At 46.5% G+C, this 18,918-nt stretch overlaps 1 protein-coding gene across 1 annotated transcript; it reads left to right on the forward strand.

Annotated features, from left to right (window-relative positions):
- Positions 1-1,491: 1,491 nt before the first annotated feature.
- LOC124662197 (probable WRKY transcription factor 51) lies at positions 1,492-3,139 on the forward strand. Its single transcript, XM_047200067.1, has 3 exons — positions 1,492-1,520; positions 1,625-1,750; positions 2,941-3,139. Exons 1-3 carry the CDS (start codon positions 1,492-1,494, stop codon positions 3,137-3,139), a joined length of 354 nt encoding a protein of 117 aa, XP_047056023.1.
- Positions 3,140-18,918: the final 15,779 nt, after the last annotated feature.

An 18,918-nucleotide genomic window follows, 5' to 3' on the forward strand; every position in this document is an offset into this window, starting at 1 on the left:
TAGTGCATCCCGCTTTGATCCTGTGGTAAACATCCTCATCGATATCACCATTGTTTTGCAGAGTTGATCGCAAGTATCAGAAGATGTCCCTCTTATGCACTATTTGTCCTTCTAAACTAACATATCCGTCTTCGCACCAATAATACCGCTGAAGTTGCATTGCAAGTACTCGGTCTTCATCCTACCAATTGTAAACCCCTTATATTCCAGAGTCTGCATCCATAGCTGTAACTCTCTATTTATGCCAGCCATGTTCTCATCCGGTTTTTTACAATATCAAATTAATGCCAATTAGAATGATCGAAAGTTATACTTTCATATTGCATGTATTCAATATTGTATATGTTGGTATTTTTTTCTTATATATACTTGGTGAAATTTCATGAAGTTCACTTTGACTAAAGCTAAAATGCAGTGTATATAGTTTGAGATAGAATGAGTAACTACTATCATTAGTCATTAATAAGCATATTTCGATCGGCGAAGTAAGTGATGACACTACAGTACACAACCTCCAAACTCCCATTTCTTCTCATCAGTTCCATTCAGTAGCTTTGCAAATCCAAGCATGCCTTTTGGCCAAAAAAAATAATTAACAAACCCTTTGGCCAATAACCGAGGGATCAGACAGCAAGACCAAACCGGCGGGGGGGTTTCCCTGCAACAAGGCTGCTAGAGAGAAAACAAAACGTGCGTGAAAAACAGGGGTTGACGTTTCAAAGACTCTGTTTGACGGCTTGACGCAGTCCGCGTCCGTATGGTGTTCGCTGTCGGTTTGGGCCCAGCTGAGCCGAGCCTCCCACTCTCATGCATGCGCGCGCGCCGCCACAGTGGCCGGCCACGTCCCACTCCCTACTTTTCTACCCCATGCGCGCAGCACCAGCTAGCTAGCCATCGGGCATGTCAGCATCCACCTGCGCTGTCGCTGCTGCGGCAGGTCCCGTCTCTGTGGCAGCACATTTCGAAACGGGGCAGCTGCGTGCGTCGAAGCTTCTTCCCTTCGTTCGGCCCCGCAACAGGAGGAAGCTCGGTGCGAAGCCCAGCAACGAACGGCGCACGATATCTATAAATATATATGACACATTGCCTCGATCGGGTCACTTGATACGACTCGATCGCCACCCATGCACTGACCGATCCGAGGCACGTACATGGCGGTGGCAGGAGCCGGCGCACCTTATCACTACCGCCCGCAGGGTCACGTCGCCGGCGTCTGCCGCTCGATGGCCTTTCCGGCGCCGCGGGGTGGCGCAGGCAGCTCACTACCAGCAGAAAACAACCGCCCGTACAGCTCTGGCTCCACAGCCAGCTCTTTCTCTCCGGCCTTCGCGGCGGCGGCAAGCGGGGTGCTGCGGCAGGAGCTCGACGTCTTGGACTACTTGTCGGACGACGGCGGAGGCGGGCCGGCGCTGGCGCCGACCGTGCCCGAAACGTTCCGGGCGCCGCCGCTGCCTCCGCGGATGCCGGCCGAGGCGACACCGGCCGTGCCGGATGCTGGCTACGGTGCTCATCCGAGGTAACTTACGCTAGCACATCGATCTACACATATATCAAGATGCACATCATTCGAATCCGTTTGACAGTCGCCCTCGGTCGACATTGATTATCTCAGGCCTGCGGCGCCCTCCGCGGCGGCGGCGGCCGGGAACAAGATCGCGTTCCGGACGAGGTCGGAGGAGGAGGTGCTCGACGACGGCTACAAGTGGAGGAAGTACGGCAAGAAGTCGGTCAAGAACAGCCCTAACCCAAGGTAAGTACGTGCGTACGCACGCTGTGAACGCATGCACTCATCCACTTGAATGCATAATTTTTTTTTTTCGAAATGGGGAAATATCGCCCCAGCTTCAGTATCTAAAGGATGCACATGGCTTTTTTTTATTAGATTATTCACGAACCTTACAAAAAACAATATAAAAGACCAATCTCGAAGCAACCTAACTATACCTACAGTGGGATGAAGAGGGTGACAATACACCAACTCACATCAACCAAAACTAAATGCCTTCCCAAACCGCCCAATAGCAGGTGAGAAGCACATCCAGATCAGCTGCAGACTCTCAGCGTACGCCAACGCCCACGCCACAGAAGTTGCTTCCGCCGTCTTCCTCGACTCCATGTTCAAGAGAGATCATCGCATTAACCTTGCAAGACCTGCCATCGATGCCACCATGACGCCAGACGGCTCCACCAACCTGCACCTATATATCATCTCGCATCTGTCGTTGATACTTGAATGCATAATTAACTCAATCGACCACACCTGTGTGTGGTGCATGTGAACGCATGGTCTGGGCTCAGGGGGTGGTGGAGTGGTGGTAATGAAGCGGAGCGACTAGTAGTATGCTGTATGCTTTTCTGGATTGTGCTAATCTTTTTTTACCATGACATTTGGTCGCTCGATCATCTAATGCGCTAGCTACTGCATTTGCTTAATCAAAATCGACAAATAGCTGGGTTAAAAAACAATATCATCAAGACCACTTCTCTATGGGCCCGGTTGTAAGATTTCTATGATTTTATTAATACCATCTAACATATTCTTAGATTCGTACCATCAGATTAGAAATGTTGGATTCTTAGCTCAAAAGTACCAAGCCTAATCAAACACTTTCAGTTAAACATTTTTTATTATATAAATTATAATAGAGAGCAACACGTGGCACTGGCACCGGCGCATGTCACCTGCTACGGAGTAGCTAAATTCAGTGCCGTTAGTGTTGAATTCATATGACGATATACGAAACCAAATATAAGATTGAAATTAAACAAGCAACAACCCAACTAAATTCGTACGCCGTTGGATTGGACTACAGTGTGATGGATTGTTATGATCATTTTAATCCGTGAAACCCTTACTTGTTGCTCTTCTTGGGCATCTGACCTGCATGACAAAGTGAGACTTCATAAACTCAAAATTTCATTTCCTTTTTGCCACTACAGGAACTACTACCGATGTTCGACGGAGGGATGCAGCGTGAAGAAGAGGGTAGAGAGAGACAGAGACGACACGAACTATGTCGTGACAATGTACGAGGGGGTTCACAACCACGCGAGCCCGGGCACAATTTACTATGCTTCTCGAGATCCTGCTACAGGTCGCTTCTTCGTCGCTGGCATGCATAGCCAAGGTCCTGGATGAAACACGTACCGGCCGTAGTGATGTTAGTGTGCTATTAGGCCTTCTAGAATGAAATGTATATCCATGTTTTATGGTCGCTTGCCCCTGTGTTCGCCACTTGTTCTTTACATAGCGACAAAATTTAAGGCCTCCTTTGATTTAAGGGATAGGAAAAACATATAAATAGGAAAGGTATAGGATTGGAATGGCATGTCTAATTGAATCCTATAGGACGATGAAGTTTGTTTGATTGTAGCAAAGGAATTTTTCCATGAGGTATGAGCTAATGTTTTTTTTTATATAGGAATTACACTACAAGATTTCTATAGGATTTTTTTCTATAGAATATGTTCCTATGAATCAAACAATATGTATAGAAAATTTTTCATAGAACCAAATCCTACACAATTCCTATGCAAATCCTTTGAATCAAAGAAGCCCTTAAGGGCCTGTTTGGACAATTGCTTGGACAATTGCTAAGAAATGGCGTGTTTACAAACTTACGTACCAACTCTTTTATATACTGTGGCCGCGAACATTTTTTTCTTGGGACAATACTAAACACCTTCGTGAACTAAGAGCATCTACAACAGACGCTCCAAAAATCGGCGTGCTATATGTAGTTTGCACCGCGCTGTAAACAGATACCGCGCGTTCGCGTGAAAGTTGCTCCGTCAGAAGCGTCATTTTGCCGCGCGTGCTCGGACGGGAAAAGTGCTCCTATGCCGAGCGCGCCATTATGCAGCGCGCGGCGCGGCGCGAACGACTAGTTCGACCGTTTTATTTCAAATTAAATCAAACAAAATCAAATAGAAAACGCAAATGAAACTACGAAATATATTAGAAGTTCGACGATACGAAATACATTTTATTTAAAACTAGTCTATCCTACTCTGAATCCCAGTCGTAGTTGGAGGAGTGGCGGCGTTGAAGTCCACTCGAAGGAGGAGGAGAGGACGATGGTGGACGGCCCTGCGTCATTTTTCTTCTCCTCCTCCTTCCTCCCCGCCTTCTCGGCCCTCGCCGTGGACTCTGTCCGGCGCTTGTCGCGGCTCGCCTTCTTCTTCGCCTTCGTCGTCGCCTTCGCCGCCTCCTTCTCCGCGTAGAAGGCTTCCATGGCGGCGACGTCTTCGGGGAATTGACGCACCCACTCGAGGCGGAGGGCCTCGTCGTGCTCGGCGATGAGGAGGCGCTGATCCAGCTCCCGTTGGCGGCGATGTTGCTCGCGCGTGATGACCGGAGACGGGGGCGCCAGCTGCTCCGCCTGCTCCCGCGTCCAGACGGCGTGAAAATTCATTGTCCGGCGGGAGCAGCCGAGGCGCCAGGCGACGGCGTCGTACGCCCGTGCCGCCTCGTGCGCCGTGTCGAACGTACCGAGGCGGATCCGCTTGTCGCCGGAGCGGATCTCCGCGTCGAAGCGGCCGCTCGACCGCGCCCAAACGCCGCGGCAGCCGGAGGCGGAGCGGCGGCGCGGAGGCATCTTCAGACGGAGGCGCGGAGGCGGAACGTCGGCGGGAGGGAGAGAGAGAGAGGCGGAGCGTCAGCGGGAGAGAGAGAGAGAGGCGGAGCGGCGCGTGGAACGTTCAGGCGGTTGGCGCATTCGCGCGTGTCGCGTTTATAGCGCGCACGGCAGCCCACGCGGCAACTTTCCCGCGTGGAGTAGCGCAATCGCGTGCGCGGCAAAGTTTTTAGCGCGCGCCTTTTTCCGCGTCCGCTGAAGCTTCGCGCAAGCGCCCGCGCGCACCAAACTGGCGGTTTTTTTGCCGCGCGTGCCTTTTACAGCGTTTGTTGGAGATGCTCACAATATGATAACCGGGGTATCATCGTAAGTTTTTCTAAAAAAAAAAATCATAAGTTGAAGTATACAAGACATTTTATGAGGAGACGACATTGTAACATAACATAATACTCCTACTAAAGTAGTAAAGTGGGGCAAACTTATTGAAAACTGGACTTATTTTGCTCACCGAAATATATAAGACTAGCCCCAATGGGAGTATCATAAGTAGTATCATACATATCATGTTGGCAAAAATCTGATGTGTCACATTAATTAATGAATTAATGAGGTGACAGATGAGAGTAGTATCATAATATGATACCGTATCATCACACATAAATCTAGAAAACTTCATGACAAATACATTATGTACACACATTTGCATTGAGATTCTACAAAACATTAAATATGACATAAGTATGATACCATATTATGATACTATGCATTGTGGAGGTGGTATCATAAAATAGTATCATGTGCATGATACTAGTGTATAATACTTCCCATTGTGACTAGTCTAACGTGTATAGAGTTTTGTTTCGGGCGTTCCGCCGTACCGTAGTAGTTGCCAAAAGGAAGTGAACCAATAAAATAGGTTATGCGGTTATGGGCCTACTAGGCCCACGGTTTGTACGTTTCACAAGCTTGGACCCGACAACATTCAAATTCAAACTGGCCGCTCCTCAATTATGACGCACGCACTCGGCAGAATCCAAAACGAAATTCCCAGAAAGAAAATCAATACATTTCTGGGAATTGAGCGGTTATGTCCCCAGATTACAATCAAAAATTACACCTTGTAGCTACCGTGAGCCGTGAGGCGTGATATCACGGGCAGAGCCGCCCGGTAAATGTTTTATTGTTGTGGATCGTAGAGCAAGGGGATCCTCATATCAGCCATGGTTATGTGCGGGCTAACTTCTGATTGATGAATTCTCTCCTCGTGTCAAGTAGGCACATCGCTATGCCTACCTGATTACCTCGCACTCACGAAGGCTAGGTTGATGCTGGAGCTGGGGCTGCGTCGTATTCGATTTCCTCCATGGATCTGCCACAACCTGCGACTGTAGGTGGGTTCGAGGTGGTGGCACCATGTCTGGCCACCAACTCTCAGATGCTGACCAACACATGCCGACATTAGTGGAAAATGACATTTCACACACTTCAGATCCCAAGAAGTTTAAAGAAATAAAGAGCCTGACCTCCGGCTGTCCATCTCTTGTCGGCGGAGCTCGATTCCTGCCTTCCTGGGGCGGGTGAGGTGGTGTAGCACCATTTTGGCATAGTGGCGCCTCACACGCAAGGGCCAAGGGGTGCAGTTGTTCCCACCGTGCGTCGTCGGTCGGCTGTAGGCGGAGGTCGAGCGCCATCTAGAGGTCGATATGCCCTCGACTGCGCCATCGGTGCCTTTATAGTGAGGTGTGTGTGGTTGGTTCGATGGTTAGCGACAACGTTAGCTGTGTTGGCAAGGTTGGTGTTGTTGCCTAATCGACGGTGTCTCGGAGGAGGGATCCTCACGAGGGGTAGAAGAAGTATGGGCCATAGGGCGGATACGCGATTTACCCAGCTTCGGAACACCTGTACGATGACAGGGCCTAGTACTGCTTGTCTGGAATTATATGGGCGCTTTCGCGTTGTTACAATGAGTTGTGGTTGTGCCTCTAGGGCTCCCGGGTTCCGGCTTATAAAGGCGCACGGATCTAGGGTTTACACGGAGAGTCCTAGCCGGAATACAAGTTGCCTAACTACGGTACAAGTCTTGCCGTGTACGTCAAGGATCCGCCTTCTTCTAAGAACGTGCTGGATCCGGATACTTCATGGCCTTCACGGATCCGGCCTCCTCCGTAGGTCGGTTCGGATCCGGCTTCTTGCTCCTGGGCTGGATTTCATCCTTCGGGATCTACAGCAACTGGGCCGCCCGATGGGCCACATGCCTCATCACCAACTATGGGCCACCCGGGCTTGCCGGATCTAGGCCATGCCGTTGATATACCCATAAAGTATACCCACAACAGTAGCCCCCGAAGTTCTCCGAGATTCGTCATTCTTCCGACTTCATTCAGCTCGGATCCGAAGAGCATCTTGAAGAGCTTCCAAACTTTTACTTGTTTCCGGCTTCATCTGCTCGGAATTCCTCTTGTCTTCGGAATTGGTAACATAACGGAGATTCCACTTTTCCCGCGCACAACTTTCTCTTTTCCCGCGCTAAATTTTCGGAGATGCGAATCTTTAGCCGGAAATTTCGGGAGCGCACAGTCAAGTTACCTCCACGTCGTTTTACCGCTTTTGACCTAATACATGTGTCAATCATCTGACGGGACCGTTCCATTTCCACCGTTGGATCCGAATCAAGAATCTCCGCGCGAGGTCTATAAATACCCCTCAGCTCGGTAACTTCGCATTCTTTCACCGCATCATCACCGCATCGTCTTCCTCCTCGCGCAGCGCTGCCCGACGAATCTAGACTCCAGCGAGCTTTCTCCACGGGAGCTTCGCGCGCCGCCGTTCCAGGCCTCTCTCCGAACCGAGTTTGCCATGGTTGATCGGGAAAACGTCTCCGCCGCCGATTCATGGTCATCAGAGTTCCAAAGCTGCAAGTTCGACGACTTCCAATTCACCGGAGCTTCGCCGGACCGCCGCGCCATTAATCGGTACGTGCACTGGCCCCGTAGAAGAAGAAGTAGACTTGGCGTAGTTTTCCGGTTACTCAACTTAGTTCGCATGGGTGCAGTCGGAAGCATGTCGCATGGTTCACCACACTGTACTGGTAGTTCTCCGAGTAGCCCGAATCCCAGCACTGTAGAACCAATCTGCCCGGATCCCATTGCATATCTTCCACCATACGTTTCCGACATTAGGCTCGCTCAACCATTCTCCACCTCTTCCAGTACCGTATTAGGCCGGATTCCAACCACACAAGAGCTCCAAGAAGAACTCCAAGGCCAAGCTAGAATGGCAGCCAAGATTCAGGAAGCGGAAAACAAGAAGGCTTCCAAGGCCCAGATCCGCGAAGGCGTGAGGGGTCAATGGTGGCCCTGCGAGACCACTGACGCGGAGCTTAGAGAGCTCCAGAACGAGGGCATGATATCCGAGCACTGGAGCTTCATGCGCGACTCCGACGTCCCCAAACCCAATGCGGACGAACGAGTCATGACAAAGGCATGGGTTGAGCGCGGTCTATCGCTCCCCTGTTCGGAGTTTTTTCTCGCCGTCCTCGACACGTACGGGCTCCAAACCCACAACATCTGCCCCAACTCCTACCTTCTCCTCTCCAACTTTGCAACTCTCTGCGAAGGGCATCTCGGGATCCGACCAGATGTCAAGTTGTGGCAATTTTTCTTTCGATTGAAGAAGGAAACAAAGGAGAAGGCTATGCTAAACTGCGGGAGCGTGACGTTCATTCTCCGACCTGGACGTATGTATCCGCCTCATGATTCCCACGAGTCCGTCCAGTACTGGAATGCCGGATGGTTCTACGTGAAGAATGTTTCAGTTCCGAGTGTCCACGATGGACTCCCCACCTTCAGCAACAAGCCCCCAGAAGAACTGGCTAGCTGGAGCTTCATCCCCTCGCTCGCTCAAACTCCGATATTGGATAAAGCGGCCCGGAGGATTTCCTGGTTGGTCCACGATGGACTAACCGGAGCTCAGCTGACCCTCAGCTGGTTCTCCCGGAGAATCCAGCCTCTACGCTACAACGCACGCATGATGTGCGCATATACTGGGGCGGATGATTCTCTCCGGGTGACTCGCCATGATCTTCCAGCTGACTCCCTCAAGAGGAGATTCAAGAAGCTGGTGAAGGTAGGCCGGGGCCAAGAGGTCCCGGATCTGATTAAAGACATCAAGACGAACGACCAATGTCCTCCGGTAAGCACTTGCTTCTTCGTTGTTCTTCAACTTTTTGATTTTTCTAAGTGTTTTAACTTGTTCTTCTAACCCTCCTTGCAGCTCGATACTTTGGCGGAGGAGGATCTGCGCACTATACTCCGAGTACCTGTCAGCGGTGATGCGGCGGAGGAGGATCCGGAGGACAATGAGGAGGAAGAGGAACGCGCGCCCCGAAAGGCTGCGCCTCGACCTTCGAAGCGTCCCCGCGCCAAGGTTTCCGGCCCTAAAGCCGGAGCCAGCGGCGAGGCCTCCGCCAAGAAACCCAAAGTGACCAAGCCGCCTCCGCTCGATTCCAAGAAGGTGGAACGCGATCGCCTTAAACTGCTGACGACAGCAGGGAAGCGTTCGCGTCCCAACATTCCGGGCGCGACGTAAGTTTCCGGGTACCATGCGTCTCTTATCTTGATAGACTTTGTTATTTATGTTTTCCCTTTGCTTACTTGCAGAAATCCAAGTACCACCACCACGCGGACCAACGTGCAAGAACCTATCACGAAGTATATGAAGAAGTCCCCTGCCGTTGGTCCTGCCACTCCTGCTCCGCCAAGTGCCCCCCAAGCTACCCCACAGCCATCTCCTCCTCCCGCGGATCAATCTCGCATCCACTCCACCAGAGATAATTCCGGTTAGTAGCGGCAGAGCGGGCGGAGAAAGTTCCGGCGGCAAGGGCCCTGCCCCTGAAGAAGCTGAAGCACAAGATCGTGAAGAAGCGGAGGTCAATTCCTCCGGCAAAGCTGAAGCTGCAGCAGGTGATATGGTCGTTTTCCCCAATAATTTTGGAGATCCGGCTGATCTTACCTCCACCCCCAAAGCCTACGCCACAAAGTTTTTCAACAAACTAACGGAGGCGGAAAAATGGGAGTTGGAGAAAGATCTGCTCAACTCAATCCTAAACAATGCCTGGGGCAAACCGGACGCCGAGACGTCGGAGATCCAGGACTTCAAAAGGGAAACCGGCCAGTTCTTGGACAAGCTCGTCTGCAAGCGGAAGGTAACTCCCCAGTAGCCCCCAAGTATGTTGGCGGAAACTAGTGTAGTTAGCGTCTAGATACTTAGAGAAAACTCAAACTAAAGGAAGATTTAGATGTCGTGGTAGCCCCCAAGCATTATGGCGGAAAAATTCCGGCAACAATGCTTTAGAAAGACTTAACCATAAAAAATTTGTGGAACTTACTCCTGCACTGATTGAATTTACAAGAACAGTAGGCTCTGCATTTTGAGCTGCATAAAAACATTGCTCTTCAGCGCCGCGTCACCCTCAGCCAGGCGAAAAAGATCCAACACTTCAAAGAGGAGAATGCGGATCTGAAGAAGCAACTGTCAGAAGCCCAAGGTTGGTTTCCGACTCTCTTTGTCTGTAGGTTATATTCCGCATCTCAAACTTAACATTTGCATCTTTTGAATAGGTGCATCCTCGTCCCTTGCTGCAGCTTCCTCCGAGCTGGAAACTCTTCGCGCCTCCCAGAAAACCCTCGAGGCAAAACTTGCCGAGACAGAGAAAAAACTTTCTGAGAAAAGCTCGGAGCTCATCCGCAAAGAGGGCGAGTTCCAGCTCAAAAGGAAGACTGACAGTGAGACCATCAAGCAGCAGCAGAAAGAGCTGGGAGGACTCCAGAATTATATGGAGACAGCGGAGAACTGCTGGGACCTGCTTAATTCCGACTTCATGGGTATGTCCTCGAAACTCATAGAGTAGTGCATATGTTGTGCTTAACTTGTTATACTTATAAAAAAATTGCGTCCTCCAGATCCGCTTGGATATAATGAAGAATGTCGGAGCCAGTTCCCGCGCTATGATCTGCTTCAGCTGGCCGGGGAAGATTGCAAAGACCTCATCTCCGCCTCCAGGAAGATCTGCCACAACCTAAACATCAAGAAGAGCCGAACCTGCGATGTGCGCAAGCTCCTCAAGAGGATGGATGTGCTTCCGGAGTTGGTGGTGGATCTACAAGCTTCCTCGGCATGGGGCGCGGCTGCCATGTCCTTAGCCACGTGCTTGGCGCACAATCCGGAGCTAGACCTTAACCGAGTAAATGCTGGTGTTCCTCCGGACGCGGACGTCAACGCACTGCTGGATGCAATCAGTGGCTACGACACTCGCATTGCTCGGAGGATTTGCCATGATGAATTCTATGATAAGGTGGTTCTCCCTGCCGATCAGCCTCTTGAAGCCGAGCTTCTCAAGGAGCGCGAGGCGGAAACCAGACCTGCTGAATCCGGAAGCCAGTATACCTGGACGAGCTCCAAGGACCAAGGTGGCGCTGCAACTCCGGCTTCAGATGAAGAACAAGACGCCGAAGATGTCTCCTCTCCCGCCAAGGACGCAGAGAAAGAAGCTCCGGCTGACGCAGAAAAGGCTTATGTCAATGTGGAAACTTCTCCGGCTAAGGAGAAGTAAAAAACTTATTCCTGCGGGAAAGATGAAAACAATGCATCATTTTGGCCCCGAGAGGGTTTGTAATATAACTTTAAATTCTTAAGTAGTTAGGAACGAAACACGTATGCATGGGCGGAAACAACTTATCCTGCTATCCGTTAATATTATTTGCATGTTTCGTTTTGTTGGAAAGCAAGTGCTGATTTCTATTTTTTCCGGCTTACTCATTTGACCTTCCGCGAGCCGGAAGACCTTTAGCCGGAAACGCTCGCCAACGGCGACGAAGCCTAATGGCAATCCGTCAATAACCGCGGAAACAAGCCCCCAGCCAAGGTGCTGGAAATCGCTACTAGGAATCCATGAGTTCGCAACCGAAAATATTTCCACCAGAAAACTTAAGCTTACGTCCTAAAGGACAATTTTTGAAAATCACAACTTTCATACACGCCTAGGCGGAAATATCCAGCTCTGCGGTTTTAGTTGGAAAACATACACGATCTAAAAATGAACAATTAAAGGAGGTAAAAGACTCATAGAGTGAACCAAAAGCTTTATTTCATTGATCATGTATAACTACTACAGAGTATGTAACTCGGAAAATTGTGCTAAGTGTAGAAAGGACGTAGCTGTGCAATGTTCCAAGGGCGATCTGTTTCGTCGTAGATGTCTGATACGTCTCCGACGTATCGATAATTTCTTATGTTCCATGCCACATTATTGATGTTATCTACATGTTTTATGCACACTTTATGTCATATTCGTGCATTTTCTGGAACTAACCTATTAACAAGATGCCAAAGTGCCGATTCTTGTTTTCTGCTGTTTTTGGTTTCAGAAATCCTAGTAAGGAAATATTCTCGGAATTGGACGAAATCAACGCCCAGGGTCCTATTTTGCCACGAAGCTTCCAGAAGTCCGAAGAGGAGACGAAGTGGAGCCATGAGGGGGCCACACCCTAGGGCGGCGCGCCCCCCCCCCCTTGGCCGCGCGGCCCTGTGGTGTGGGGCCCTCGTGCCGCCTCCTGACCTGCCCTTCCGCCTACTTAAAGCCTCCGTTGCAAAAACCCCAGTACGGAGAGCCACGATACGGAAAACCTTCCAGAGACGCCGCCGCCGCCGATCCCATCTCGGGGGATCCAGGAGATCGCCTCCGGCACCCTGCCGGAGAGGGGAATCATCTTCCGGAGGACTCTACGCCGCCATGGTCGCCTCCGGTGTGATGAGTGAGTAGTCTACCCCTGGACTATGGGTCCATAGCAGTAGCTAGATGGTTGTCTTCTCCCCATTGTGCTATCATTGTCGGATCTTGTGAGCTGCCTAACATGATCAAGATCATCTATCTGTAATTCTATATGTTGCGTTTGTTGGGATCCGATGAATAGAGAATACTTGTTATGTTGATTATCAAAGTTATATCTATGTGTTGTTTATGATCTTGCATGCTCTCCGTTACTAGTAGATGCTCGGCCAAGTAGATGCTTGTAACTCCAAGAGGGAGTATTTATGCTCGATAGTGGGTTCATGCCCGCATTGACACACGGGACGAGTGACGTGAAAGTTCTAAGATTGTGTTGTGCTTGTTGCCACTAGGGATAAAACATTGATGCTATGTCTAAGGATGTAGTTGTTGATTACATTACGCACCATACTTAATGCAATTGTCTGTTGCTTTGCAACTTAATACTGGAGGGGGTTCGGATGATAACTCTGAAGGTGGACTTTTTAGGCATAGATGCGGTTGGATGGCGGTCTATGTACTTTGTCGTAATGCCCAATTAAATCTCACTATACTCATCATGATATGTATGTGCATGGTCATGCCCTCTTTATTTGTCAATTGCCCAAGCTGTAATTTGTTCACCCAACATGCTTGTTTATCTTATGGGAGAGACACCTCTAGTGAGCTGTGGACCCCGGTCCAATTCTCTATACTTGAAATACAATCTACTGCAATACTTGTTCTACTTGTTTTACGCAAACAATCATCTTCCACACAATACGGTTAATCCTTTGTTACAGCAAGCCGGTGAGATTGACAACCTCACTTGTTTCGTTGGGGCAAAGTACTTTGGTTGTGTTGTGCGGGTTCCACATTGGCGCCGGAATCCACGGTGTTGCGCCGCACTACATCTCGCCGCCATCAACCTTCAACGTGCTTCTTGGCTCCTCCTGGTTCGATAAACCTTGGTTTCTTTCTGAGGGAAAACTTGCTGCTGTGCGCATCATACCTTCCTCTTGGGGTTCCCAACGAACGTGTGAGTTACACGCCATCAAGCTCTTTTTCTGGCGCCGTTGCCGGGAAGATCAAGACACGCTGCAAGGGGAGTCTCCACTTCTCAATCTCTTTACTTTGTTTTTGTCTTGCTTAGTTTTATTTACTACTTTGTTTGCTGCACTAAATCAAAATACAAAAAAAAATTAGTTGCTAGTTTTACTTTATTTGCTATCTTGTTTGCTATATCAAAAACACAAAAAAATTAGTTACTTGCATTTACTTTATCTAGTTTGCTTTATTTACTGTTGCTAAAATGGCCAACCCTGAAAATACTAAGTTGTGTGACTTCACAACCACAAATAATAATGATTTCTTATGCACACCTATTGCTCCACCTGCTACTACAGCAGAATTCTTTGAAATTAAACCTGCTTTACTGAATCTTGTTATGCGAGAGTAATTTTCTGGTGTTAGTTCTGATGATGCTGCTGCCCATCTTAATAATTTTGTTGAATTGTGTGAAATGCAAAAATATAAAGATGTAGATGGTGATATTATTAAACTAAAATTGTTCCCTTTCTCATTAAGAGGAAGAGCTAAAGATTGGTTGCTATCTCTGCCTAAGAATAGTATTGATTCATGGACTAAATGCAAGGATGCTTTTATTGGTAGATATTATCCCCCTGCTAAAATTATATCTTTGAGGAGTAGCATAATGAATTTTAAACAATTAGATACTGAACATGTTGCACAAGCATGGGAAAGAATGAAATCGTTGGTTAAAAATTGCCCAACCCATGGACTGACTACTTGGATGATCATCCAAACCTTCTATGCAGGACAAAATTTTTCTTCACGGAATTTATTGGATTCAGCTGCTGGAGGTACCTTTATGTCCATCACTCTTGGTGAAGCAATAAAGCTTCTTGATAATATGATGATCAACTACTCTGAATGGCACACGGAAAGAGCTCCACAAGGTAAAAGGTAAATTCCGTCGAAGAAACCTCTTCCTTGAGTGATAAGATTGATGCTATTATGTCTATGCTTGTGAATGATAGGACTAATATTGATCCTAATAATGTTCCATTAGCTTCATTGGTTGCACAAGAAGAACATGTTGATGTAAACTTCATTAAAAATAATAATTTCAACAACAATGCTTACCGGAACAATTCTAGTAACAACTATAGGCCATATCCTTATAATAATGGCAACGGCTATGGTAATTCTTATGGGAATTCTTACAACAATAATAGGAGTTCACCCCCTGGACTTGAAGCCATGCTTAAAGAATTTATTAGTACACAAACTGCTTTTAACAAATCTGTTGAAGAAAAGCTTGGGAAAATTGATATACTTGCTTCTAAAGTCGATAGTCTTGCTGCTTATGTTGATCTTTTGAAATCGAAAGTTATGCCTAATGAAAATCATCATAATAAAATTGTTACTACAGCAAATGCCATCCAAGTTAGAATTAATGAGAATATAAGATTAATGGCTGAAGCTGCGTGCTAGGTGGGATAGAGAAGAAAATGAAAAACTAGCTAAAGAGAAAAATGTAGCTAAAGTTTGGACTATTACCACCACAAGTAATGTTGATTCTTCACATGTTGCTGCACCTCCTACTAATAATAATAAAAGAATTGGTGTTAGCAATGTTTCCACTTCTAATGCAAAGCGCGAGAAACTGCCCGAAACTGCTAAAACTGCTGAAACTGCTTGTGATAAAACTGCTGAAATTTTTTCCAACATTGGGGATGATGATCCCATTGCTTTAGATTATAATGGTTTGAATTTTGATGATTGCCACATCTCTGAAGTTATAAAGTTCTTGCAAAAACTTGCTAAAAGTCCTAATGCTAGTGCTATAAATTTGGCTTTCACGCAACATATTACAAATGCTCTCATAAAAGCTAGAGAAGAGAAACTAGAGCGCGAAGCCTCTATTCCTAAAAAGCTAGAGGATGGTTGGGAGCCCATCATTAAGATGAAGGTTAAAGATTTTGATTGTAATGCTTTATGTGATCTTGGTGCAAGTATTTATGTTATGCCTAAGAAAATTTATGATATGCTTGACTTGCCACCGCTGAAAAATTGTTATTTGGATGTTAATCTTGCTTATCATTCTACAAAGAAACCTTTGGGGAAAGTTGATAATGTTCGCATTACCGTTAACAATAACCTTGTCCCCGTTGATTTTGTTGTCTTGGATATTGAATGCAATGCATCTTGTCCCATTATATTGGGAAGACCTTTTCTTCGAACTGTTGGTGCTATCATTGATATGAAGGAAGGTAATATAAAATATCAATTTCCTCTCAAGAAAGGTATGGAATACTTCCCTAGAAAGAGAATGAAGTACCCTTTTGATTCTATTATGAGAACAAATTATGATGTTGACACTTCGTCTCTTGATAATACTTGATACACACTTTCTGCGCCTAGCTGAAAGGCGTTAAAGAAAAGCGCTTATGGGAGACAACCCATGGTTTTTACCTACAGTACTTTGTTTTTATTTTGTGTCTTGGAAGTTGTTTACTACTGTAGCAACCTCTCCTTATCTTAGTTTTGTGTTTTGTTGTGCCAAGTAAAGTCGTTGATAGTAAAGTTCATACTAGATTTGGATTACTGCGCAGAAACAGATTTCTTTGCTGTCACGAATCTGGGCTGTTTTCCCTGTAGGTAACTCATAAAATTATGCCAATTTACGTGAGTGATCCTCAGATATGTACGCAACTTTCATTCAATTTGAGCATTTTCATTTGAGCAAGTCTGGTGCCTCGATAAAATTCGTCAATACGGACTGTTCTGTTTTGACAGATTCTGCCTTTTATTTCGCATTGCCTCTTTTGCTATGTTGGATGAATTTCTTTGATCCATTAATGTCCAGTAGCTTTATGCAATGTCCAGAAGTGTTAAAAATGATTGTGTCACCTCTGAATATGTCAATTTTTATTGTCGCTAACCCTCTAATGAGTTGTTCTAAGTTTGGTGTGGAGGAAGTTTTCAAGGATCAAGAGAGGAGTATGATGCAACATGATCAAGGAGAGTGAAAGCTCTAAGCTTGGGGATGCCCCGGTGGTTCACCCCTGCATATATCAAGAAGACTCAAGCGTCTAAGCTTGGGGATGCCCAAGGCATCCCCTTCTTCATCGACAACATTATCAGGTTCCTCCCCTGAAACTATATTTTTATTCCATCAAATCTTATGTGCTTTGCTTGGAGCGTCGGTTTGTTTTTGTTTTTTGTTTTGTTTGAATAAAATGGATCCTAGCATTCACTTTATGGGAGAGAGACACGCTCCGCTGTAGCATATGGACAAGTATGTCCTTGGTTTCTACTCATAGTATTCATGGCGAAGTTTCTTCTTCGTTAAATTGTTATATGGTTGGAATTGGAAAATGATACATGTAGTAATTGCTATTAATGTCTTGGGTAATGTGATACTTGGCAATTGTTATGCTCATGTTTAAGCTCTTGCATCATATGCTTTGCACCCATTAATGAAGAAATACATAGAGCATGCTAAAATTTGGTTTGCATATTTGGTTTCTCTAAGGTCTAGATAATTTCTAGTATTGAGTTTGAACAACAAGGAAGACGGTGTAGAGTCTTATAATGTTTTCAATATGTCTTTTATGTGAGTTTTGCTGCACCGGTTCATCCTTGTGTTTGTTTCAAATAAGCCTTGCTAGCCTATACCTTGTATCGAGAGGGAATACTTCTCATGCATCCAAAATACTTGAGCCAACCACTATGCCATTTGTATCCACCATACCTACCTACTACATGGTATTTTCCGCCATTCCAAAGTAAATTGCTTGAGTGCTACCTTTAAAATTCCATCATTCACCTTTGCAATACATAGCTCATGGGACAAATAGCTTAAAAACTATTGTGGTATTGAATATGTAATTATGCACTTTATCTCTTATTAAGTTGCTTGTTGAGCGATAACCATGTTCACTGGGGACGCCATCGACTATTCATTGTTGAATTTCATGTGATTTGCTATGCATGTTCGTCTTGTCTGAAGTAAGAGCGATCTACCACCTTATGGTTAAGCATGCATATTGTTAGAGAAGAACATTGGGCCGCTAACTAAAGCCATGATCCATGGTGGAAGTTTCAGTTTTGGACATATATCCTCAATCTCAAATGAGAAAATTATTAATTGTTGTTACATGCTTATGCATAAAAGAGGAGTCCATTATCTGTTGTCTATGTTGTCCCGGTATGGATGTCTAAGTTGAGAATAATCAATAGCGAGAAATCCAATGCGAGCTTTCTCCTTAGACCTTTGTACAGAGCGGCATAGAGGTACCCCTTTGTGACACTTGGTTAAAACATGTGCATTGTGATGATCCGGTAGTCCAAGCTAATTAGGACAAGGTGCGGGCACTATTAGTATACTATGCATGAGGCTTGCAACTTGTAAGATATAATTTACATGATACATATGCTTTATTACTACCGTTGACAAAATTGTTTCATGTTTTCAAAATCAAAGCTCTAGCACAAATATAGCAATCGATGCTTTTCCTCTATGGAGGACCATTCTTTTACTTTCAATGTTGAGTCAGTTCACCTATTTCTCTCCACCTCAAGAAGCAAACACTTGTGTGAACTCGTGCATTGATTCCTACATACTTGCTTATTGCACTTATTATATTACTCTATGTTGACAATATCCATGAGATATACATGTTATAAGTTGAAGGCAACCGCTGAAACTTAATCTTCCTTTGTGTTGCTTCAATGCCTTTACTTTGAATTATTGCTTTATGAGTTAACTCTTATGCAAGACTTAATTGATGTTTGTCTTGAAGTGCTATTCATGAAAAGTCTTTGCTTTATGATTCACTTGTTTACTCATGTCATATACATTGTTTTGATCGCTGCATTCACTACATATGCTTTACAAATAGTATGATCAAGGTTATGATGGCATGTCACTCCAGAAATTATCTGTGTTATCGTTTTACCTGCTCGGGACGAGCAGAACTAAGCTTGGGGATGCCGATACGTCTCCGACGTATCGATAATTTCTTATGTTCCATGCCACATTATTGATGTTATCTACATGTTTTATGCACACTTTATGTCATATTCGTGCATTTTCCGGAACTAACCTATTAACAAGATGCCGAAGTGCCGATTCGTTGTTCTACGCTGTTTTTGGTTTCAGAAATCCTAGTAACGAAATATTCTCGGAATTGGACGAAATCAACGCCCAGGGTCCTATTTTGCCACGAAGCTTCCAGAAGTCCGAAGAGGAGACGAAGTGGAGCCACGAGGGGGCCACACCCTAGGGCGGCGCGGCCCCCCTCGGCCGCGCGGCCTCGTGGTGTGGGGCCCTCGTGCCGCCTCCCGACCTGCCCTTCCGCCTACTTAAAGCCTCCGTTGCGAAAACCCCGATACGGAGAGCCACGATACGGAAAACCTTCCCGGAGACGCCGCCGCCGCCGATCCCATCTCGGGGGATCCGAGAGATCGCCTCCGGCACCCTGCCGGAGAGGGGAATCATCTCCCGGA

The sequence above is a fragment of the Lolium rigidum genome, chromosome 6, assembly GCF_022539505.1.
Source record: "Lolium rigidum isolate FL_2022 chromosome 6, APGP_CSIRO_Lrig_0.1, whole genome shotgun sequence".
Lineage (NCBI taxonomy): Eukaryota > Viridiplantae > Streptophyta > Magnoliopsida > Poales > Poaceae > Lolium > Lolium rigidum.

What these genes read in the sequence shown, in the direction of transcription:
- LOC124662197 (XM_047200067.1), top strand. Translation starts at nt 1,492, where the DNA reads ATGCTGGCTACGGTGCTCATCCGAGGTAA. An exon ending in ACGGTGCTCATCCGAGGTAA is followed by an intron (nt 1,521 to 1,624) that starts CTTACGCTAGCA and finishes GCCTGCGGCGCC; the next exon opens with CTCCGCGGCGGCGGCGGCCG. An exon ending in AAGAACAGCCCTAACCCAAG is followed by an intron (nt 1,751 to 2,940) that starts GTAAGTACGTGC and finishes TTGCCACTACAG; the next exon opens with GAACTACTACCGATGTTCGA.